The sequence below is a fragment of the Ostrea edulis genome, chromosome 3 (assembly GCF_947568905.1).
Source record: "Ostrea edulis chromosome 3, xbOstEdul1.1, whole genome shotgun sequence".
NCBI lineage: Eukaryota > Metazoa > Mollusca > Bivalvia > Ostreida > Ostreidae > Ostrea > Ostrea edulis.
In genome coordinates this window covers 10527838-10548665 of record NC_079166.1, presented here as the reverse complement: position 1 = coordinate 10548665, position 20828 = coordinate 10527838, and the positions used below count along the sequence as shown (strand labels likewise).

The window sequence follows — 20828 nt, the reverse complement described above, 5'->3', positions numbered from 1 at the left end:
CATTTTTCAAGAGATTTTAGATTTATAGCTGTGCCACTTATTTTTCATTATCCATGATTCTTGCGTGGACTGCTACTTAATATCTTATACCGGACAATGTGAGTTTTAACATATTCACAGAAAACAACGTCAAATTCCTAAACATGAACTCAAAATCGCGGCAACGTAAAAAAAACTATGAATTATAAAATTAGATTTCTAATAATTTAGCCTTACAATTCAATTTGAGACAAACATTTGAGATCAAATGATAATAATAGTTACAAATTATTTTGTGGAAGTTTTATGTGTAGGACTTAGAGGGTGTAATATTCTGTGTATTTTACATGATTAAAAAAGAATTAATATCGACATTTAAAGTAATTAAAATTGATTATAGACTGCATGTAGCAATAACGAAAATTGAATAATTTTATTTCAGTTTATAATCAGAAAGATGCTTACAATTTACGATAAAAGCTTGTAGCATAGTTTTTAAGTGGAGGAGGGGGATAGTGTTGTCGACAACCCCCCCCCCCACCCCCCACCCCCAATCTAAAAGTCTAAATCCGAGAAAAATTGGGGTTAACTATATCAATTTTCTCGTTGTGTATGATATATGTATATTATACCTGATCAGGATATGGGGCTCACGGCGGGTGTGACCGGTCAACAGGGGATGCTTACTCCTCCTAGGCACATGATCCCACCTCTGGCGTGTCCAGGGGTCCGTGTTTGCCCAACTATCTATTTTGTATTGCTTGTAGGAGTTATGAGATTTATCACTGTTCGTTATCTTCACCTTGCATTCAGCATGTAAAACTTATACGGTGCCAATTTTGATGCACCAGATGCGCATTTCGACAAATAATGTCTCTTCAGTAACACAAATGAATCTTAACGGCCCAGTTTCTAGGTAACAAAAGTTGAAAACCGAAACATGCCCTTTCATTTCCGCACGCCATCTTCCGATACAGTGAAAAGTACGGATTGTCACTACCTGCAGTACCCTATGTCAAATAAACAGAACAATCCCCAGTTGTTTTGCCAGCCTCCTCGAACAGATATGATTTTTTTCACAAAATACAACTCTTTCTGTGAGGGGTGCATATGTAGATCTGCCATAAATCATGTTTCCTTGAATGATTATATTGGTCAAGTTCTACAAATTGTAAAAAGAGTGGTTATTTAAACAATCTCTTTAAAAAGTTGTATAAATGTACATGTATATGTACATTTTTATCACTTTACTCACAAACGGAATAAACATGAGAAGCGTGAACAGTACATAATCATACACAAACGCTACATGTATTTCTTTTTACTACTGAATGACTGGTAGTTATGCTGCATGTCATATTGTGAAACACTGTAACTATAATTATATGAGAGAATGGTGGGTCTGTCAACAAGTTATGTTTTCCTTACATTGAAATCGCCTCTTTTCCCTAATTGTGAATCAGTTCGATGATGAGTGGTGACCGCTGTCTCCAAGTAGGAAAAACTGACTATAAACGTTATATGCTTGCTCCTCCTGGACACTTGGTCCCGCCTCTGGTGTGTCCAGGGGTCCGTGTTTGCCCAACTATCTATTTTGTATTGCTTGTAGGAGTTATGAGATTGATCACTGTTCGTTATCTTCACCTTGCATGTAAATGGAAATTTTTGATGGTACAAACACAGATCAAAGTAAAGAAAATTTCAAACGCTTAAAAAAACATTCAAATTACGACACCATATGTGAGTTTGCTGTATTTCAGTTTGTTTGAATGTTTTTTTATTCACATAATGTATTCGATGCAGCGTGGTGGTCGCTGTCTCAAAGGAGAAGAACTGGATATAAAAACGTATTATGGAAATTTCTGAAGGTACACTCACATACCAAAGTAAAAACTTCTTCAAACGCTTCAAAAGACATTCAAATTACCACGCCACAAGTGACTTTGCTGCATTTCAGTCTGAATATTCTTTATTCATATGACGTTTTCTTAACTTGAAAAACGGTTTCGAAGTATTGAACTGAAAACGACATATTGTATGATAACGGAATGTATTATTTTAAAATTTAAAATATAATCTTATGGATATGAAGTTATAGATATAAAAATGTTCTGTACCTCAACAGCTGAACACGCATTTTACTAAGAACGTGTAAAGCGCGTTAGAAAGAACAACATGTATATTTGCGCCGTCCTATGGACTGCCGCTCGTGCTCAAACCCACTCTATCGGGTTCATTACAGTTTTGAATTTCTCCCAAAACTTCATAAACACATCCATCACTCTCGACAAGATGACCTCTCTAGTTCACGTCACCGAGAAAAATTCTCCATTTCGGGACATGCATGTAAGGAGCGTTTTACTGTATTTTGTGCGGTTTGTGAAAATGAATATGGCTTTGTACACCACATGCATGTCATTATGTATCGTGATTTATCCGGCACTCAAATATCTGTGACAAAACTCCAGACCAGAAAGTTCATCTGGGATCCACTTACTCCCTTCTAATCCAGTTACAAATGTCTGGATACGATGAAATGATATTGTTTTATTACCGCGTATTCCCTTCTGATCCAGTTACAAATGCTGGATACGATAAAATGATATTGTCTTATTACCACATACTCCCTTCTTATCAAGTTACAAATGTCTGGATACGATGAAATTATATTGTCTTATGAGTTTCCTTTGTACAATGTATAGTTTAGTTTGCCAATACAACCTATCATTTGGTCAAATTCTGTCTGACTTGTTTCATACCGATTGTTAGGCTGTTCTAGTCACACTGATTTTGACTACGGATAACTCCGTTTACCTGCTCAAGACAGGGCTCATGTCGGGTGTGACCGGTCGACAGGGGATGCTTACTCCTCCAAGGCACTGATCCCACCTCTGGTGTATCCACTGGTCTGTGTTTCCCTCATTCTTTATTTTGTACATGTATTCCTTATAGTTCATTATCTTCACCTTTCATCGGTACATTAGTTGTGCCTTTACAAAATATGAAATGTTCGTATTGTTTTCTTTATAACAAGACCTCGATCTGAAATGATATCTGGTAGCATCCCCATTCATTGTGAATGAATACACCACTTTCAAGACCCTTTGTGAATATTCATATGGATGATGATAAATTCTAATAAGTAAATACGTATTTTTGTAAAGTTATATTGTTAACGATAAAGATGCTCATTAGGGATTATCCACGTGTATGTAAAAATGTTAATGAAAACGGACAGATAAGATAAGACAGACATACATGTAAGCATGTTAAAGTCGTCGAAGAAAAAAATGAAAAAAATCTATATTTTCTATACATTTTAGATGCTTAACAGCTGCTTAGTTTTTCCATATATACATGTACATTGATTATTGGAATTGAACCTTGAAGAGACGTTTGAATGACAAATGTGATTTATGTCAGGCTTATTTACATGTAAATTAAAAGGCGTGTCGTAACTGGTACATGTATATGAAGTCGGTGTCAGGTAAACTGACAGAGTACGTAGTGCAGACATGGCTTGGATTTCTATAAGGCTTTGTATACTAGGACTGACAGGGGCTTTTGCACAGTTGGTACCAGGCGTGTACTCAAAGGTGAAACATGTCGACGAAGAAACCAGACGAGTCGTATTTTCTGTAAGTTAACCATCTTTATTAAGTATGTAAACCTTGTACGGTACCAATTTTGATGCACCAGATGCGCATTTCGACAAATAATGTCTCTTCAGTGATGCTCAACCGAAATGTTTGAAATCTGAAAGTATCTGTTTGTACTTTAAGGGTGAATGATGCAAACATAAAAATAAATGTATAGATGGATACATATTTCATTATTGCAATGGAATTGTGTGTACACGAAATAGATTTGAAAGGTTTTCTGACTTTGATTATTAACTTTTAATTGATATATACTGTATCAATTTTTAAGTGTTAAGTTTTCTTTGAGTGAAGTAATAAACGGGTGTTTCATTGGTTTATAAAATAAATAAGGGGCTCTCTCTCTCTCTCTCTCTCTCTCTCTCTCTCTCTCTCTCGTAGTTGTTGTTGATGATATTGATGATGAGAGGATTGGATTTGGGGGGATGAAATACATTACTAATAACTTGCATGTGTGGTGGGACTACATGTATATTTGGCTGTTATTATGATTTACTTGAGTTTGTTTACATTTCCCCCTTGCTTTTTAAGTACAATGAATGCAAAATTTCAGATAATGTAAATAAAGATTAAAGAATAACTTGCTTCATATTTTGTTAGTATATAATTTCCTTTGACTCCTAGTTACGAAATTCACTGTAAACTATGAAAGTATATTACTATTTCTTATCGACGCATATATATAATCTTAGACTGGTGTTTAAATTTCAAAGAAAAGTTCGTTTCCTGTTCATTGCGTTGACCTTGAGGTACTTTTATAAATGGGGTTTAACCAAATGCTATGTGGAAAGGCAGCCAATCAGAACATCGCTCAGTCTTTTCTGCTACCTTTCGATTTGGCGGAAAAGGCAGGTCGATGTTCCGATTGCACCGTAATATGATGTTGCGACTTTTTCGTGACTCTACATATGCAATTATAATGGGGTTTTCGGGGATTGATGGTAGGAGGGGGTCAGCACAATTATGAGCCGATCGAAATCAGCAATATTTCATAAACAATTGTCAAGAGAATAAAAAAAATGTTCTGTACGATTTGTAAAAAACAGTTTTAGTATTCTTGATAAAAACGATGAATGCTATGGAGGCTAATTTATTCATTTATGCATAGTTACATGGCGACCTCAGTAATCTCGTCAAAGGAAGTTTTATATCATTGGATTAAGGTATCCTGTTGCCAGATTTAAACATCTATCATTGCATTTAAATTAAACCGTTATTTTCAGACCAGATTGAGTCCCCTGTTGAATTTGAACTTTAAGGTCCAGATGTCAAAGTCCAAATATTTCATATTCATTAGGCCTATATATTATTACAGATCAAGCAATCACTTTTAATAAGATATTTGCATGTTTTAAGATTTTAAAAATAAATCTGTTTTTTAAATAGCTCCTTATTTCGGTGTTTGGTAAATGACCTTTTTTGTTTTTTCGTATGGGACAGCAATTTGTTCTTTCTTTTGGGGTTTTGAATGTCTCCTAAAATAAGTTTAACTCAAATGTATTTGGTGTTCAACGATCATATTTTATATTTAGTAAAGGGGTGGTGGAATTTTGGTATCATTTAGAAAGGTTCATCAAATAGAAATAATCAAATTTATAGAATTAAAAATTTTGACTACTGCTTGATTTATTTTACCTAGGTTTTCTCGTTCTAAAAATAGTTGGCTGCGACAGAAATATTCCAGCATTACAACTTCCGTTCGTTATAGTCAGAAATGAGAAGTGGCGAGGTTAAAACGATGAAATTGAGCGGTGTGAAGTAGTTATTGCGCACCAAATAGCGATGCATTTAATCCACGAATCATCAGTAGATTTAGAATGACCGTTCTTTTCAGTTGGTATATGCATTATTGGTGTTTTTTCGATAGGATTTCTCAGCGAGGTGTAGCTTTTTTCAACATTGCACACCTTGTTCATATATTATGATCGGTGATATGACATTTTTAAAAACGGTTTCTATGCGAGATTTGTGTATTCCATTGAAATAGATAAACTCTGAAGTTACATATTTTATCAAAAATACGTCCGAAATACCCAAGGAATTGAACATTTAAAAATAAAAGAAGGGGGGTACCGGAAGTCCTGTCCACAAGCACTTGTGGACAAGGGTTGATGTTTTATTTCAATCCTTGGGTTAATTTGATTACATTTCCACTTCAATTCACTACCATTATTTTAGAAAAGGCCGGGAACCAGCCTATAGATCGAACTTTAAAATTGGCAAACGTTTCCAGTAATAATAGCGGGAAAAGAACGATGTCGAAAACGTTTGACGCTAGTTCCCGCTTCCATCATCTATAATGCTAAATGTACGAAAGTTCTGCAATGCAGGTCGACCTGTGCAATATATTAAAGTTGATTTCAATAAAAATTTATTTTCAAAATATTGAATCGTACGTTAAGAAACAAAATCCAACCCAGATTTGTACAGAAAGATTAGATACGGATTCGATACACATGTACATGTAATCAACATTGTCCAGGCGCAGATTTCGAAAATTATCAAAGGGGAGGGGGTTGAACCAGAGGATTAAGTTGTTGATAACATGACATGTATTTTGTACATTTTCATCGTCTGCATAGGGTTTTATAAGTTTAATAGTTATATATACCAAATAAAAACTATAGTAGTCGCTTTTACTATTTATTCGAAAAATAAGATATCTCTTTAGATAGAGATATCTCTTATTTTAACGAGATATCTCTTTAAAATGAGAGATATCTCTTAATTTAAGAGATATCTCTCTAAAAATGAGAAATATCCTTCACTTAGAGAAAGATTTCTTCCAATTAGAGATATATCTCTTTCAATTAGATAGATATCTCTTTCATTTTCATTTTGCGTTTACTGCATGTGAAGTGTATACAAGTAACAAAACTCAAAGATAATAAATTGATAAAATATGTGAGCTAGACTGGATTTAACCTCTCGGTAACTTGATAATATTTCCCCAACCACCTCGTCAACGTTTTCCGCCATTTTTACACTAGAAGTATTTTGATTGGTTAAACAATAGAGTAACATCATATTAATGGCGATGCAACATGGAGAAGTCATTGTGATCTTTAAGTTAAAGAGATATCTCTTTTTGAGAATTTAAAACTTAAAGAGTCTCTTTTACATTGATAGAGATATATCGCTTTAGAATAGAGAGATGTCGCTTTCTCTTTGAGAGATATAGCTTTAAGAGATATCTCTCAAAGAGAAAGAGAAATCTCTCTAGCGTAAAGGGATATCTCTTTTGTTTAAAGAGATATCTCTTTTGTTTAAAGAGATATCTCCCTAGCGTAAATAGACATCTCTCTAACTTTCAGAGATATCTCTATAACCAATAGAGATATGTCTCTAGTGTGAATAGATATCTCTTTTCTTTAAAGAGATATCTTATATTACCAATAAATAGTAAAAAGGCTTGCTATAAAAAACACTTTAGAAAGAATTTGAAATGACAAACGAATTTGCAGGATTTATAGCTAAGGGATCGATATGATCAAATATTGAATGTCTGACAAAACTATTAAATTCACATAGTTTTCATAAACACCCTTCCCCTTTAAAACCGATGAATGATGAAAATCGATGTCAGATGACATAAGCTTACAGAGTCCCCCCCCCCCCCCCCCATTTAGATTTAGATATATATAAATACCATACTCTGATATATATCACTCTCTATATTTCTCTTGTACTTTTTTTTAAAACCAAAGGCATGCACGTGTGTTACAACGTCCGTACGTACCCCTGAATCCGTCAAAGTAACATAGGCATGCACGTGTGTTACAACGTCCGTACGTACCCCTGAATCCGTCAACGTAACATGTACATGCTTTGGTTGCACATATAATTTCTGCTATCTAATTGTGTTTTGAACGTCCAAAAAGTTTAATAAAGTTAACATTGAAGGATTAATTATATGCTAAAGATATCTTGATCCGTAAAAGTAGTAAAGGACTAATATTTACAGATTTTGTTACATCATGATCCAACATTGCATGCGGAAAAAGTCACAAAGGACACATACATAAAATCAGAGACTACTATTATTTCGCAGTCATTTCATTTCTCATTCATTACAGAAAAATCCCTTAACTGGCACTGAATTACAATAAGATATATTAAATCTATATATTGACGCTATGGATTGAGAACCGCAACACGTTGTGCGCCCTTGTATTGAAGGGGAAATAACTCACGTTGCCTTCTGAAAAATGTTTCCTACTTAGAGGACTTTCAAACACAAGAATTTTTACCACGTGACTTTATGGAAACTGCAAAGATCAGACATTTTCACGTGCAACGCCACAGGAAAGAAAATATATTTAGTTGAGGCAAATTATATCGATTGATCGGGCAAACGTATCATTGTGTTGACCCATCGGACAAGCGTAAATTGTGTATAGCCTGCTGTTGACTTTGGTATTGCATATTAAAGGGACTGATTCACGATTTTCCCCCAAATTTTGTTTTATACTTTAAATGATCAAAATCTCTAGTGTAGTATGTTTAGAGGGTTTCACAAAAAAATTAAGGCCATGCATCATGACAGAAATTCATTTGAGAGAGTTTATTATTTGTTTTGAAAACAAAGGTGTGTTATTGTTTACGAAGTTTTCAAAATAAATGGATATTGATCTAAGTTTATTATATGCATCACATCTCAAGTATACCTTAGGTAAAATATATCATTTAAAGCTTAAAAGTTGTGATTGTACAAAATGAAGATGCTTTGAATTACAAAATTAACGTTTCACTGGTTTGTTTCTTTGCATAAAAAGACTCGAGTCTTTGTTTACATAACACTGAATAAAAGCTAAAACATTGCTACTAACCTTGCATTCAGATGGTCAAAATTTTGGTTGTCAACATTAAATGAGTTATATTTTTAATTTTTAACATAAAGAATGAAAACTAGTTCTTTCGAAAAACGTGAACCAGTCCCTTTAAGTTCAAATTTTGATATAAGTTGCATTATTGAGCTACCAATAAATAGTCACTTCGTATAATTAACGATTCTTTCACTCAGTTGATTTGATCGAAATTTCTCCAAGTTTTGCCAGCCTTCGCGTTGTATTTATCAAGCGCTTTTAAACAAAGGAATTCTTTGGAACACCTTTTCTAACCTTATTCCTTACAATTCCCATAATCTTTCCGGCTTGCATCAATGTTTCTTGTTTTCTTTTAGATAAGAATCGGAATCGGACGCTATATCTATCCCTGCATCAGATTTCATTGGTTAGGTGGGCTAGGGTATGTGAAGAAAACTTGATCAATCAGGTCAGCATGCCGCCAGTTTTTGCCTATTTGTCCCGTTACAATTGTCGGAATACGAAATGATATTGCCTAATGACTACTTACTACCATAAGTGGCGCTACGCAGACCAAATTCAATAGTGAAATAAAACTAAAGTTCGAAAAATATATGGTGTTTGTGTTTTATATGATATGTCTAGGTCACACATTCATGGTTTGCCTTGCCGTTTCACTAGGGATTAAATCTTACGGATGATCCCGGAAATGCCGATTTGCGTAGTCCGGTACGGACCTGATACGGATACGAAACGATTGGACTGTGGTTTGTGACGTATCTACCAAGGAAAATGTAGGAAGAGGGTTAATTGGCAACATGAGTGCTACGGTTAGTTAGGGTTTGATACGGAACTCCACGATTTGATACGGAAATAACACGGTTTAATACAGAACGGCACATACCAGGGCGTGCACACTACGGGCGAACTATGATCTGTTATGGCATAAGTGAGGGTTAGAACGAATAAGAACGGTCTGATACGGGATACTACGAATCACTGCGGAGTGCCCACGAGCAGAATCAGGTAAGCAATTCGTACATGCATTCGCTCGTGCTCGTTTACATTCAAGATGGCGCCAAAAAAGAGAATATCTCTTAAATATCCACCCACTGGAACGAGGGCCAAGGAAAATCAAAATGTGCGTGATGAGGCACGTTCTAGCATTGACAGAGACTTGGGTTCGTCTAGTACCTCCTCTGAATAAGAGGTACCTGTTAATAAAAAAAGATACTAGAAAGTCACGCCAGGAACCACTACATTTAATTTTCCCAGAAGCAGGATGATGTTGCACAATGGTTCCAAGAACATGAACTCCTATACGACAACGGACAAGCTGATTATACACTAACAAAGATAAAAACTGACCTATGGAAAGAAAAAGCAGAAGAACTTGGCATCTGCGAATGTAGGTAAACCATAATTAAGTGGTTTGTAGTGGTATTACTACAAATCGATTTAACAGGTCGCGGTGTAAAATGTAGTCAATATTTCTAAAGATGGTCAAATAAGTATGCTTAAGTGGGCAAAATTCCTTTAGTTACGGGAATGGAGCTAGTTATTCTTTTATCATTTTCAAACGTTTTTTTTTTTCAATATTAGATTTGAATTTCGCAGCTTGACCTTGTGATTTGACCATACAAAAGTATGACAAAGTACAGACGGGCCCCAATCTGCTCATATGAATTGCTTCTACATTCCATCATATGTAAATAAAGACAAGCAACCAGAAAGTCTTCAGTGTAATATTAAATGAGATACAATAGTTAATAACCAACAAACAACAATTCTGAAGGATAATCCTCCATACTATTTTATTCTGCCAGATCGAACAGGAGAATTTACGTAATGTTTTAGATAATAATCTCTGTTGTTTTGCGTCGAAGGTGTCCATATTACGGCCCCTGGGAATTTGCATACCATCCATGATGACACCATCTCTCCATGCTCCAAGAATAATTTGGTGTTCATCGTCTTCTTAGTCCATTGGAGAGTTCTGATCACCAGGATATCTGACTCATTATGTTATGAAGGCAAACATAGGCGAGAACTATGACGTGCACTGTATCTGGCTTTTGGCTCACTATTGACAACAAACATCTGAATCGATTTGCAAGAATACCAAAGGTATTATCGACAACTCTTCTAGCCCTCGATAAGCGGTAGTTGAAAATCCTCTCGTCATAGGCAATACCGCGTCTGAAGAAAGACTTCATGAGCCAGGTTTTCATGCCAAATGCGTCATCTGCGATGATATAATAGCCCATTGGTTTGTCATCACCGGGAACCGGGGTGGCTGTTGGCATGCTAATCAACCTCCTTTAAATGGCCTTTTTCAACTCACTCTGGTTCCAAATCTGAGCATCAGAACATCCAAATTGAGCACCAATATTAACCCATCGGAATTTGTAATCTGCGTCGACAAGGGCCATCAGCACCACTGAATGATATCCTTTATAACTGTGGTACAGGGATCCTCAGTTTTGAGAACACCGAATTGCTAAGTGTTTGCCATCTAGAGCACTCAGTGTATGAGGAAACTTCCATATCGCTGTAAACTGTTCTACTATAGCCTGTGACTGTTCAGGTTCAGTACGAGGCTGGGTAACATCCTCAGAATACGCTGAAACTCTGGCTTCACATACATCTCGAATACCACAGATGGTATTGTGCGCTACCCGGAAACCATATATAAATGTGTAGTAGCTGTGTCCCGTAGCCAAATATCTTAGGGTGATGGCTAGCCTCAATCCATAATTCATTGGTTGTCTATACCAGGTGGTATTCTTCGTAATTTTCGGACCAATAACTTGTAGAAGTTCTTGAAGCATATGTGGATCTTTTCATACAAAATTCTTAAATGCAGCTGGATTTTCCTCACAAAGTTCAGCCATGAGAGCCTCATATTGGCCATGGATGGGCCTTCGAAGAATCCAGTCCCTAGTCCACCATCTCCTCTGCCACCGATCACCTCCAATTCTGTCCTCAACAAGCTCGATCATAGCCCTAATATTTTGTACCACATCAATATCCAGTTTCAGCCAATTGATAACAAGCACCATTTGTTGATTGTTCATGTTGGATAATATTTGTACATGTACACCTAGGGCAAGATGCAGACTACATTTAACAGGGAGTATTTATACATAACCCTAGTGTCAATTTGGTTACAGTTTGGTGCCAATCTTATGACTATCCCTCTTTAGCACATATAGTGGTATTTCTTCGTAATACACAGTTGTGAGCTGTGATATTCCGTATTTTGTCGTGACGTTACGTTGTCAACCGTCAAAGACCTCGGGAAACCTTGTTGATCTCTACCTATCCGCAATGCAACGCAATGGTTTCGTGCTGTTCCGCGACAAATTCGTAATAAACCCTTAGCCAATACATGGTTTGACCGTACTAGTACGTAGTTCACCGTAAATAACCGTACGAATTCTTGGCGACACCGGATCTACGAATAGATACGGTTTTAATACGGACTAAAACGGATCAATACGGATGTACTACGGATGTTTGTTCCGTGGTAAAATTTGGAACATGTTCAAAATTTGTCATGGATATACAAGTACTACATGTACTATGTACAACTACAGCCATAATACGGAAAGCCACGGAACAATACAGATTGCCACGAAGGATCCCGGATCGTATCCATAGCAATCCGGCGTCCAAACCGTGAATGTGTGACCTAGGCATTAAACAGACTGTATTGCTTATAGGAGTTATGAGATTGATCACTGTTCGTTATCTTCACCTTGCACGCTACAGTTCATTTTCAAAATTGCAGTCAAGTGTTTTTAAAACACGTGGTGATAAAATGATAAAAGTAGTATTGATTGTCGATGCATCATCGCTAGTCACGGTTAGTGAGTCCGGTAGTACCTACCCTACCTCAATCCGTGGCTGCATGATCAGCGGAACCCTTGATTTTTATAAATATTTATGAAATGGCACATTACTTGTTTTGACTAATCACAGTCACAATAACAGATTTCCGATATTTTAATGACTACGCCCACAACTAAAACGTGCAGCATTTGTTTACAAGTAATAACGGACAAAAAAAGGCTACAGATCCCTGTTTACGGAAGCAAGGAACGTTTATCAGTATTTATAAAATGAAATTCGCATCAACAGCAGTGGTTACGCTTGTAAATTATGTGCTAATAACCTTAATCGTATTCTAAAGCTTGATGAGGAAATTCGGGGTAAAGTGAATGTGTTGAAATCTGAACGATCGGACAATAATCTAAAAAGAGTGGCGTGGTTACGCATATCATATGGTAAATTTATTACAACGGTTCATACATTAAAGAGTGTTGTCCAAGACACGATGTAAATACGATATCAACAAACCAAACATGATATCGTACCGATATCAATGGTGACCGCCCAGTATTCCGACGGTCCGATGGTTAGATAGTCCGACACTCCGACGGTACGGTAGTCCGACGGTCCGAGAGTCCGAAACTCCGATAATTTGTGGCCACATATATAAGAGATCGCTATGTAATAGGCAGCAGAAAACAGGATTAAGTGCCGTGTGCCAGAGCGATTTTTTACGTCACAAGAGCAAAACATCGCACAGTGGGAAACTTAGAACGGGTTCGACCTACATCGGGTACCTGTAAAGTGCGAAACGAAACGAAATCTACCGAAACGTAACCCACCGAAACGAGACGAAGCCCATCGAAACGAAACGAAACAGATTGTATAACCGAACTCTATTGATTATAATAATTAAAAATGGTGTATAACCGAACTCTATTAATTATAATAATTAAAAATGGTATCTTAAGCCCCTGTTAAAGTTATTACATATAAATAAAATTTGCCTCCCCATTGTGGTAAGCCTTCGGCTTGACAGATACAAAGTTTTAAAAGTTGGAAGAGGGTGAATAAGCACAAAGTTCATATCCGAAGTTGATTGAATATCCTGTGCAATTAGTTTCGGATCCATAAATTTCAGAACGGAGGGTTACAGTTCGGCATAAATACACGTTTCAGTATTTTTTGCTCTAAAGTCAAATCTATGTATACATGTGGATATTGTGTATTTGTATGTAGTATATCAAACGGTGGATTCTGAGTGTGTCTTCCCGTCCTCTTTGCAATTTCTGCTTCCCTTGTTCATTGTTTAGTGCGGGAGATCGAGAAACACGTGTGAACAGTCTAACAAGTTTAATAAAGATGGCAGTCAAACAAAATACAGTGCATTCTGGGAATAGTTCAATACACACATGAAATATCGCGGGAAATTCAAACTGGGAAATAATCTTTAAATGTATTATGCTATTAATATATTATAAACATCTCCTTCCTTAAGATTATAAATCTCAAAAATTTATCTTTACCAAAATTAGGAATAGTTGAAGCAAAAATAGATGTACAGTACATAGGAATTGAATTTTTCAATGTATCAAAATATCTTTATATAATGATTAGAGTTGACTGTCTTTATAACATAATTACATACAACTGTGTAATGTCTCTATTCACTTCCAGTGAAATGTGCAAAAATGAATACCATGTACATTAAAGTAAATGAATAGCAAAATAGCAAAACTGTTCAAAATGTCTGACATGACTTATGAATAAATTCACAGCAAATAGTCACTTAGGTATTTGGGGCGTTTTATTTCGCGACCACTACGCCTTACGGTAGCTGGTGGAGTGCTACTCTGTGGAATGTTCGTAACAGGTACACTCGGAGTTTCATTGGTAAGTGGTGTGGTTGTTTCGGTACACAGCGATTCCTCTGAATTCTGGTTCCCCATCGGAATTTCCGGTTCCGGTTCCATAGCGGAAGAACACTGAAAATCACTTGGCACAGATGAATCTTGCATTTCATCATTGACATGAAGCAAGTGCTTACGATTTCTCCTGAGGTCTCCACTGAGAGTTTTCACAAAGTATGAGCGGTTCGCGTAATCAGCAGATGTGACGATTCCTGCCTCATCCCAAGACTTTTCTTTATCAGTTTTCACCCTAACACGGTCACCTACGTAAAGTGGTTTTAAAATGCGAGCTCCATGCATACGATTGAAGTTTACACGCATCCTGTGTTTGGATTGTCTGTCCTTTTCCCTAACTTTTCCTAGGTCCGGCCATCCAGGCTCTAGTTGGTCAGAACCAATCGGAACGGTAGTTCTGATTTTACGTCCCATGATGAGTTCAGATGGACTAGTACCTGTCGCATGTACGGGGGTACTGCGGTAAGCCATTAGGGCTAGAAATACATCCGGCTGTTTGAGTATTCGTTTGGCTACTTTAACCACACTCTCTGCCTCTCCATTTGCTTGAGGATAATGAGGACTGGAGAATGTATGATGAAATCCATAATCAATCGAAAACTGTCTGAATGATTTCGAACTGAACTGTCAGGTAGAATCGGATCTGAGGATGTTTCGTTACAAATTTCTTCCAATTTCTTATCTGATAATGGTTTCGTATTGACCACGGACGCTACGTATGCGGTAACATCTTCAACAGTATTGCTTTGATCACTGATATTGAGAGGACTTCTCGAAAGCGTATCCGGAACCACGAGCTGTTTTCCTGGAACATGTTTCGCTACGACATTGTACCTACGTAATCTCATCAGTAATCTCTGGCATCTCAATGGCGCTTTATTGAGATCTTGAGTATTAATCAGCGGTACTAACGGCTTATGGTCCGTAATCAGTTCGAATGATCCAATTCCCATGAGGTATCGGTCGAATTTCTCGCATGCCCACACTCCGGCCAAACATTCCTTCTCAATTTGCGCATATTTACGCTCTGCCTCGGTAAGTGTGCGAGACGCAAATGCGATTGGTTTTAGTCTCTCCATCCACAACTTGAAATAGCGCTGCACCGATACCGAAACTACTTGCATCCGCACTAACGATAGTGGGTCGAGTCATATCGTAAAATGCAAGTACTGGCGCTTCTGTAATGAGTTTCTTCACACGGTCAAACGCACTTTGCTGAGATTCATCCCAAGTCCACGCTGTGTCTGATTTTAACAGATTATTGATAGGGTTCATGATACTGGATAGATCAGGAACAAATCGACCAAGATAATTGATCATCCCGATAATACGACGCAACTCACTGATGTTAGTCGGTGGTGGCAAATCCAGAATAGAGCGCACACGTTCTGGACTAGGTTGAACACCATCTTTCGAGATGATGTGTCCAAAATATTCAATTTTCTCCTTTCGATATTCGCACTTGTTGGGATTTAGTTTGATCCCTGCATCTCTAATACGATCCAATGCTGCTTTTAATCTGCGGTCGTGTTCATTGCGTGAAGATCCATAGATGATGACGTCATCTATTATCGACTCTACGCCTTCCAACCCAGATAGTACTTCTCCCATGCGCCTTTGGAATATCTCGGGTGCTGACGAGATTCCGAACGGTACGCGCGTGTAACAGTACCTTCCAAAAGGAGTAATAAATGTAGTCAATTTTTGACTGTCCTCGTGCAGTTTAAGTTGATGAAATCCTGATGCTGCATCCAATTTAGAGAATATGGTCGCTTCGCTTAATTTCGGAGAGATATCGTCCAGATTCGGTAGCATGTAGTACTCACGTTTAACGGCTTCGTTAAGACGCTTCAGATCGATGCAAATACGCACATCACCGTTTTTCTTTGTTGCTGGAACCGTTGGTGCACACCAGTCAGTAGGTTCATTAATTTTACGAATGATACCATCATTTTCTAGTTTGTCGAGTTCTGCTTTCACTTTCGGCATAAGAGCGAACGGTATTCGTCGAGCAGTCGTAACACAATACTGTTGCGCATCAGATCGGAGAACAATTTTCACTGGGTCACCTTTCATAGTACCGTGATGTTCTATGACACTTCCTATCTTCTGAATGAGACCCATGGTAGACGCAACTGATCTTGATAGAAGATTATTCTGAGAGTCGGTGCTTGGAATCACAACTACGTGAAATGAATAAGGATGATTCTTATGTCGAGTAGTAACCTTGAATTTTCCAAGTGAGTGAAGATCACCGTTTGGCGTTTGTAGTTTGCTGTTGTTCACATGTAATTTTGGTTGAAATGGTAGCGATTTGTACGTGTATTCTGACATGATGGAAATGTCAGCACCAGTATCAATCTTGAACGGAATCTCTGAACCACAAACTTTAAGTTTAACAAACCACGGTTCTCCCTCGTTGCACGCGGTCACTGAACCTAGAAAGTAGTCATGATGATCATTGTCGTCGTCGACAATTTCACGAACACCGGCAACAGTGTTGGAACGACAGCACACTGCGAAATGATTCCTACGGTTGCACTTTCTGCATCGCCGTCCATGAGCTGGGCACTGACCCTCGTAATGTTTACAATTGCACGCTCCACACAACGGTAAATTCGCATTCTGTCGGTTCTGATTATTAGATCCTCTGCCGCGACTAGACTGTCCACCGCGAGTCCGTTGCGCACCTCTTCCACGATTTACTTGGTGTGGCGGATCTTGAGTATGACGTTTCACCCGTACCGCATCCAAATTTTTGGATTGTAGATCTCTAATTTGAGATTTCACTAATTCAGAATTCCTGGCCATTTCTGACGCTTTCTCAAGAGTCAAATCCTTGGTTAGCTGCAGTTTCTCTGATAGTCCTTTGTCGTTGATGCCAATAACAAGTCTATCTCGGATTGCCTCGGATCTGTTAGCAAAATCACAATGTTCTGAGAGTTCATGCAGTGAACGAATAAAAGTTTCGACTGATTCTCCTTGAGCTTGCGATCTCAGGTGGAATTTGGCCCTTTCGTGAATCACGTTACGTTTGGGTACAAAATAGTCATCGTACTTCTTCAGAATTACCTCGAACTTTGTCTCATCTTCCCCGTCACCAAATACGAAAGACTTAACTATGTGTTCCGCCTGCAGTCCCATGGCATATATCAATGAACTAATTTGGATGGCTTCATCCTCCTTGTCAAGTTTCGTGGCGGTTCGGTACCTGCAAAATCGTTGTTTCCACTCCGGCCACTCGCTTGGTCGGCTAAAGTCGAACGATTCTGGCGGGTTGAATTTAGGCATAATGGTTCAGAATATCGGAAATGTCACCTGAAAAACACTTACAGTCTCTAGGCGTTTCCTTACTGTGTTAAGTCTTCTGACACCATGTTTAGTGCGGGAGATCGAGAAACACGTGTGAACAGTCTAACAAGTTTAATAAAGATGGCAGTCAAACAAAATACAGTGCATTCTGGGAATAGTTCAATACACACATGAAATATCGCGGGAAATTCAAACTGGGAAATAATCTTTAAATGTATTATGCTATTATTATATCATAAACATTCATAAGCCTTTTGAGTTTACAAAATGCTGACCTCCTCCTGATATTATTGCATAAAAAATTCTGCTTTCCTTCCCGTTTTCAATTCCCCGTCCTAGCAACAAAACAAATGTATAGAGTTATATTTAGACTCACTACATATCAATAATAATTTTTAATAACACACATATATATATTTTTTACCGAATTGCATTCATATAATATGGTATACTATCTAACTTTTTCCATTATTGAAAGTACTCGCACCTCAGCAGTTAGAGATAAAATAAAAGGTTAAGAGCTCTTCCTGCTTTCAAATTTCTCAGACACCAGTTTCTTAAAACAATGTATCTATACCCAAAAGCGGATCCAACGCCAGCGACCCCACCCCTTGTTTAGTGTGTTTCGCCAGACCTCTGAGACTGTAACTCTCCGTTCTGAAATTTATTGATCTGAAACTAATTGCACATGTTATTTAATCAACTTCGGATATGTACATTTTGCTTACTCACCACCTCCCCCCGCCCTTTCCAGCTTTTAAAGCTGTGTACCAGTCAAGCTGAAAGCCTATATCAAAGGGGAAGCGAATTTTATTTACATGTGGTAATATTCACAGGGGCCTAAGATACCATTTCTAATAAAAGAGTTCGGTTATACAATCTGTTTCATTTCATTTCGGTGGGTTTTCGTTTCGGTAGATTTCGTTTCGTTTCGCACTTTACAGGTACCCACCTACATCTACATGTATATATTTCGGCATCGTCGGAAGCCGACGGTTGATTACGCTTCGTTCCTTTCTCCATCACCCGTGGGTTCATTCATTCCTACTCGCTGTGTGTGTGTCTGTATGTATGTCTGTCTGTCTGTATGTATGTATGCTGAATTTAAGGAACATTTTCATCGTGTCTTTATAGAGAGCTATGTAGATATATGTAGGTATACATATATACAGATATATATAGGCTTGTAGGGAGGGCTGACAACGGATACTCGTCAGGGACGTATCAACAGAGGGGGGGGGGGGGGCTGATCCCTTCCCCACTTTTAAAAAAAATTCCTTTCTTCTTTTTTACATGTTAAAACTCTTTTTGGTTCGGCTGCCTCCCTCCCACTAATCCTTTCTGGCTGGCCCCCAGCTTCCCCCTTTCAAAAACGATGCCACGCGCCTGTTCGTGTCCCCTTAACACTTTCAAAAGTAGGGAGTGGAGACAAGAGTATGTATGTGCCCCCTCCTTACACTTCTGGGACCCCAAACGAGATCCTCATCTTTATATCAAATGTTGTTTGATAACATCCTCCCCTTAATTCTAGTGCAAGAAATTTCTGTTCAAAAATTGTTATTTGCTATAAAGAAAGGTATACCATAAAATTGGTATAAAATTCGGATATACAGATTTCCGTTGAAAAACTTAGATAGGCTCTGATTGGCGCATAATTGCATTATTGTCTTTCCATACAAAAATTGATTTCCTTATTGATTGTGTTATGCCCCGTTATACAGAAAATTTTCATTTAATAAACTTTTGCCCGTGGATGGGGGTGGGGGTGGGTGGGGGGGGGGGGTGGGTTTGAGGCCTACTTCAAACTTTTAAGACTGAGCAGGGTGTAGGGATTCCTACCATTTTTAGCTTGTTATTTCAGGGGTTGGGGGTGATTATGTAGGTTACCGTCACCATCTTCATGACGTTTATGTGGAAAATTTTGGAATTGAATCCCATTTTAGCATGTGTCCCAATCTAAGTTTTGTGCTCTCCTACCAACACTTTACGGTGTTTGACTACGGCATTGGCGTTGCCTTAGCTTATAGCTAATAACAAATTCGTCCGAACAAATGGCTAATTTGTCCGAACGAATGTCTATTTCGTCCGAACAAATCCATAATTCGTCCGAACGAATTACTAATTTGTCCGAACGAATTACTGATATGTCCGATCAAATAGCTAATTCGTCCGAACAAATTGCTAATTTGTCCGAACAAATAGCTAATTCGTCCGAACAAATTCCTAATTTGTCCGAACGATTTTCTATTTCGTCCGAACAAATCGGTAATTCGTCCGAACGAATTACTAATTTGTCCGAACGAATTACTAATATGTCCGAACAAATAGCTAATTCGTCCGAACGAATAATATATTTATATATGGCCTTTCTACGCCGCCGTAAGTTTACACTTGAATGATTTTGGTCAGAAATTGATTGTCTGATTTATAATCAGGCCGTGTCGATTTTGGCGGTTTCTGGTAATTTCCTTAAAATAATGCTTGACATGAATACGTTTTAACTCTATTGATTAACATTTTTGGTGATGGTCAACATGTCGGGCTATTGGACCGTCGGAATATTGAACCGTCGGACTATCGGACCGTCGGACTACCGGCCCGTCGGACTATCGGACCGTCGGAATACTGGGCTTGAACCCGTATGTATTTTTCACTGTATATCGTTATTGCTATATGCAGTCTATACGCAATTTTAATTACACGATTATGTCGCTATTGACAGAAATAAATAAATAAATCCTAGTTTAGTCCCCATACATTCATTACAAAACCGATCATGATTCGATATCAACACGATATCGTCAGTAAAGGTATGTGATAATTATAGTGGTGCATATTGATATCGACTGACGATGTCGTGTTGATATCGAATCATGATCGGTTTTGTAATGAATGTATGGGGACTAAACTAGGATTTATTTATTTATTTCTGTCAATAGCGACATAATCGTGTAATTAAAATTGCGTATAGACTGCATATAGCAATAACGATATACAGTGAAAAATACGGACTGTCACTAACTGCAGTATTCTATGTCAAACCCCAGTTCTTTTGCCAATTGTTATATATATATATATATATATATATATATATATATATATATAATGAATAACCTTGAAAAGTTCTAAATCAAAAATGCCAACCTGTAAGAAACAAAACTATAAATAAGCATCCCCCCCCCCCCCCCCGAGAAACAGTTTAAACCACATCCTCATTTCTTGGAAACGAGGGTATTGTTTACATTCGATCTTTCCTATCCCCTCGTGACCGAATATGACCCCATCCCCATTTTCACCAGAAATTCACCACACCC

At 37.7% G+C, this 20828-nt stretch overlaps 2 protein-coding genes and 1 long non-coding RNA gene across 3 annotated transcripts in view; 1 reads left to right on the top strand and 2 right to left on the bottom strand.

Moving 5' to 3' along the window:
• The window catches only part of LOC125676121 (uncharacterized), a 180282-nt gene that overhangs the window by 156971 nt on the left and 2483 nt on the right, over window positions 1–20828 (bottom strand). The window lies entirely within an intron of this gene.
• Window positions 3512–9056, top strand: LOC130053216 (uncharacterized). The gene is made up of 2 exons (XR_008801738.1): window positions 3512–3617; window positions 8821–9056. It is a non-coding gene; the product is annotated as an uncharacterized LOC130053216 (long non-coding RNA).
• Window positions 14050–17493, bottom strand: LOC125662178 (uncharacterized protein K02A2.6-like). Its single transcript, XM_056159013.1, has 2 exons — window positions 15227–17493; window positions 14050–14764 (listed from the first exon to the last, which is right to left on the bottom strand). Exons 1-2 carry the CDS (start codon window positions 17491–17493, stop codon window positions 14050–14052), a joined length of 2982 nt encoding a protein of 993 aa, XP_056014988.1.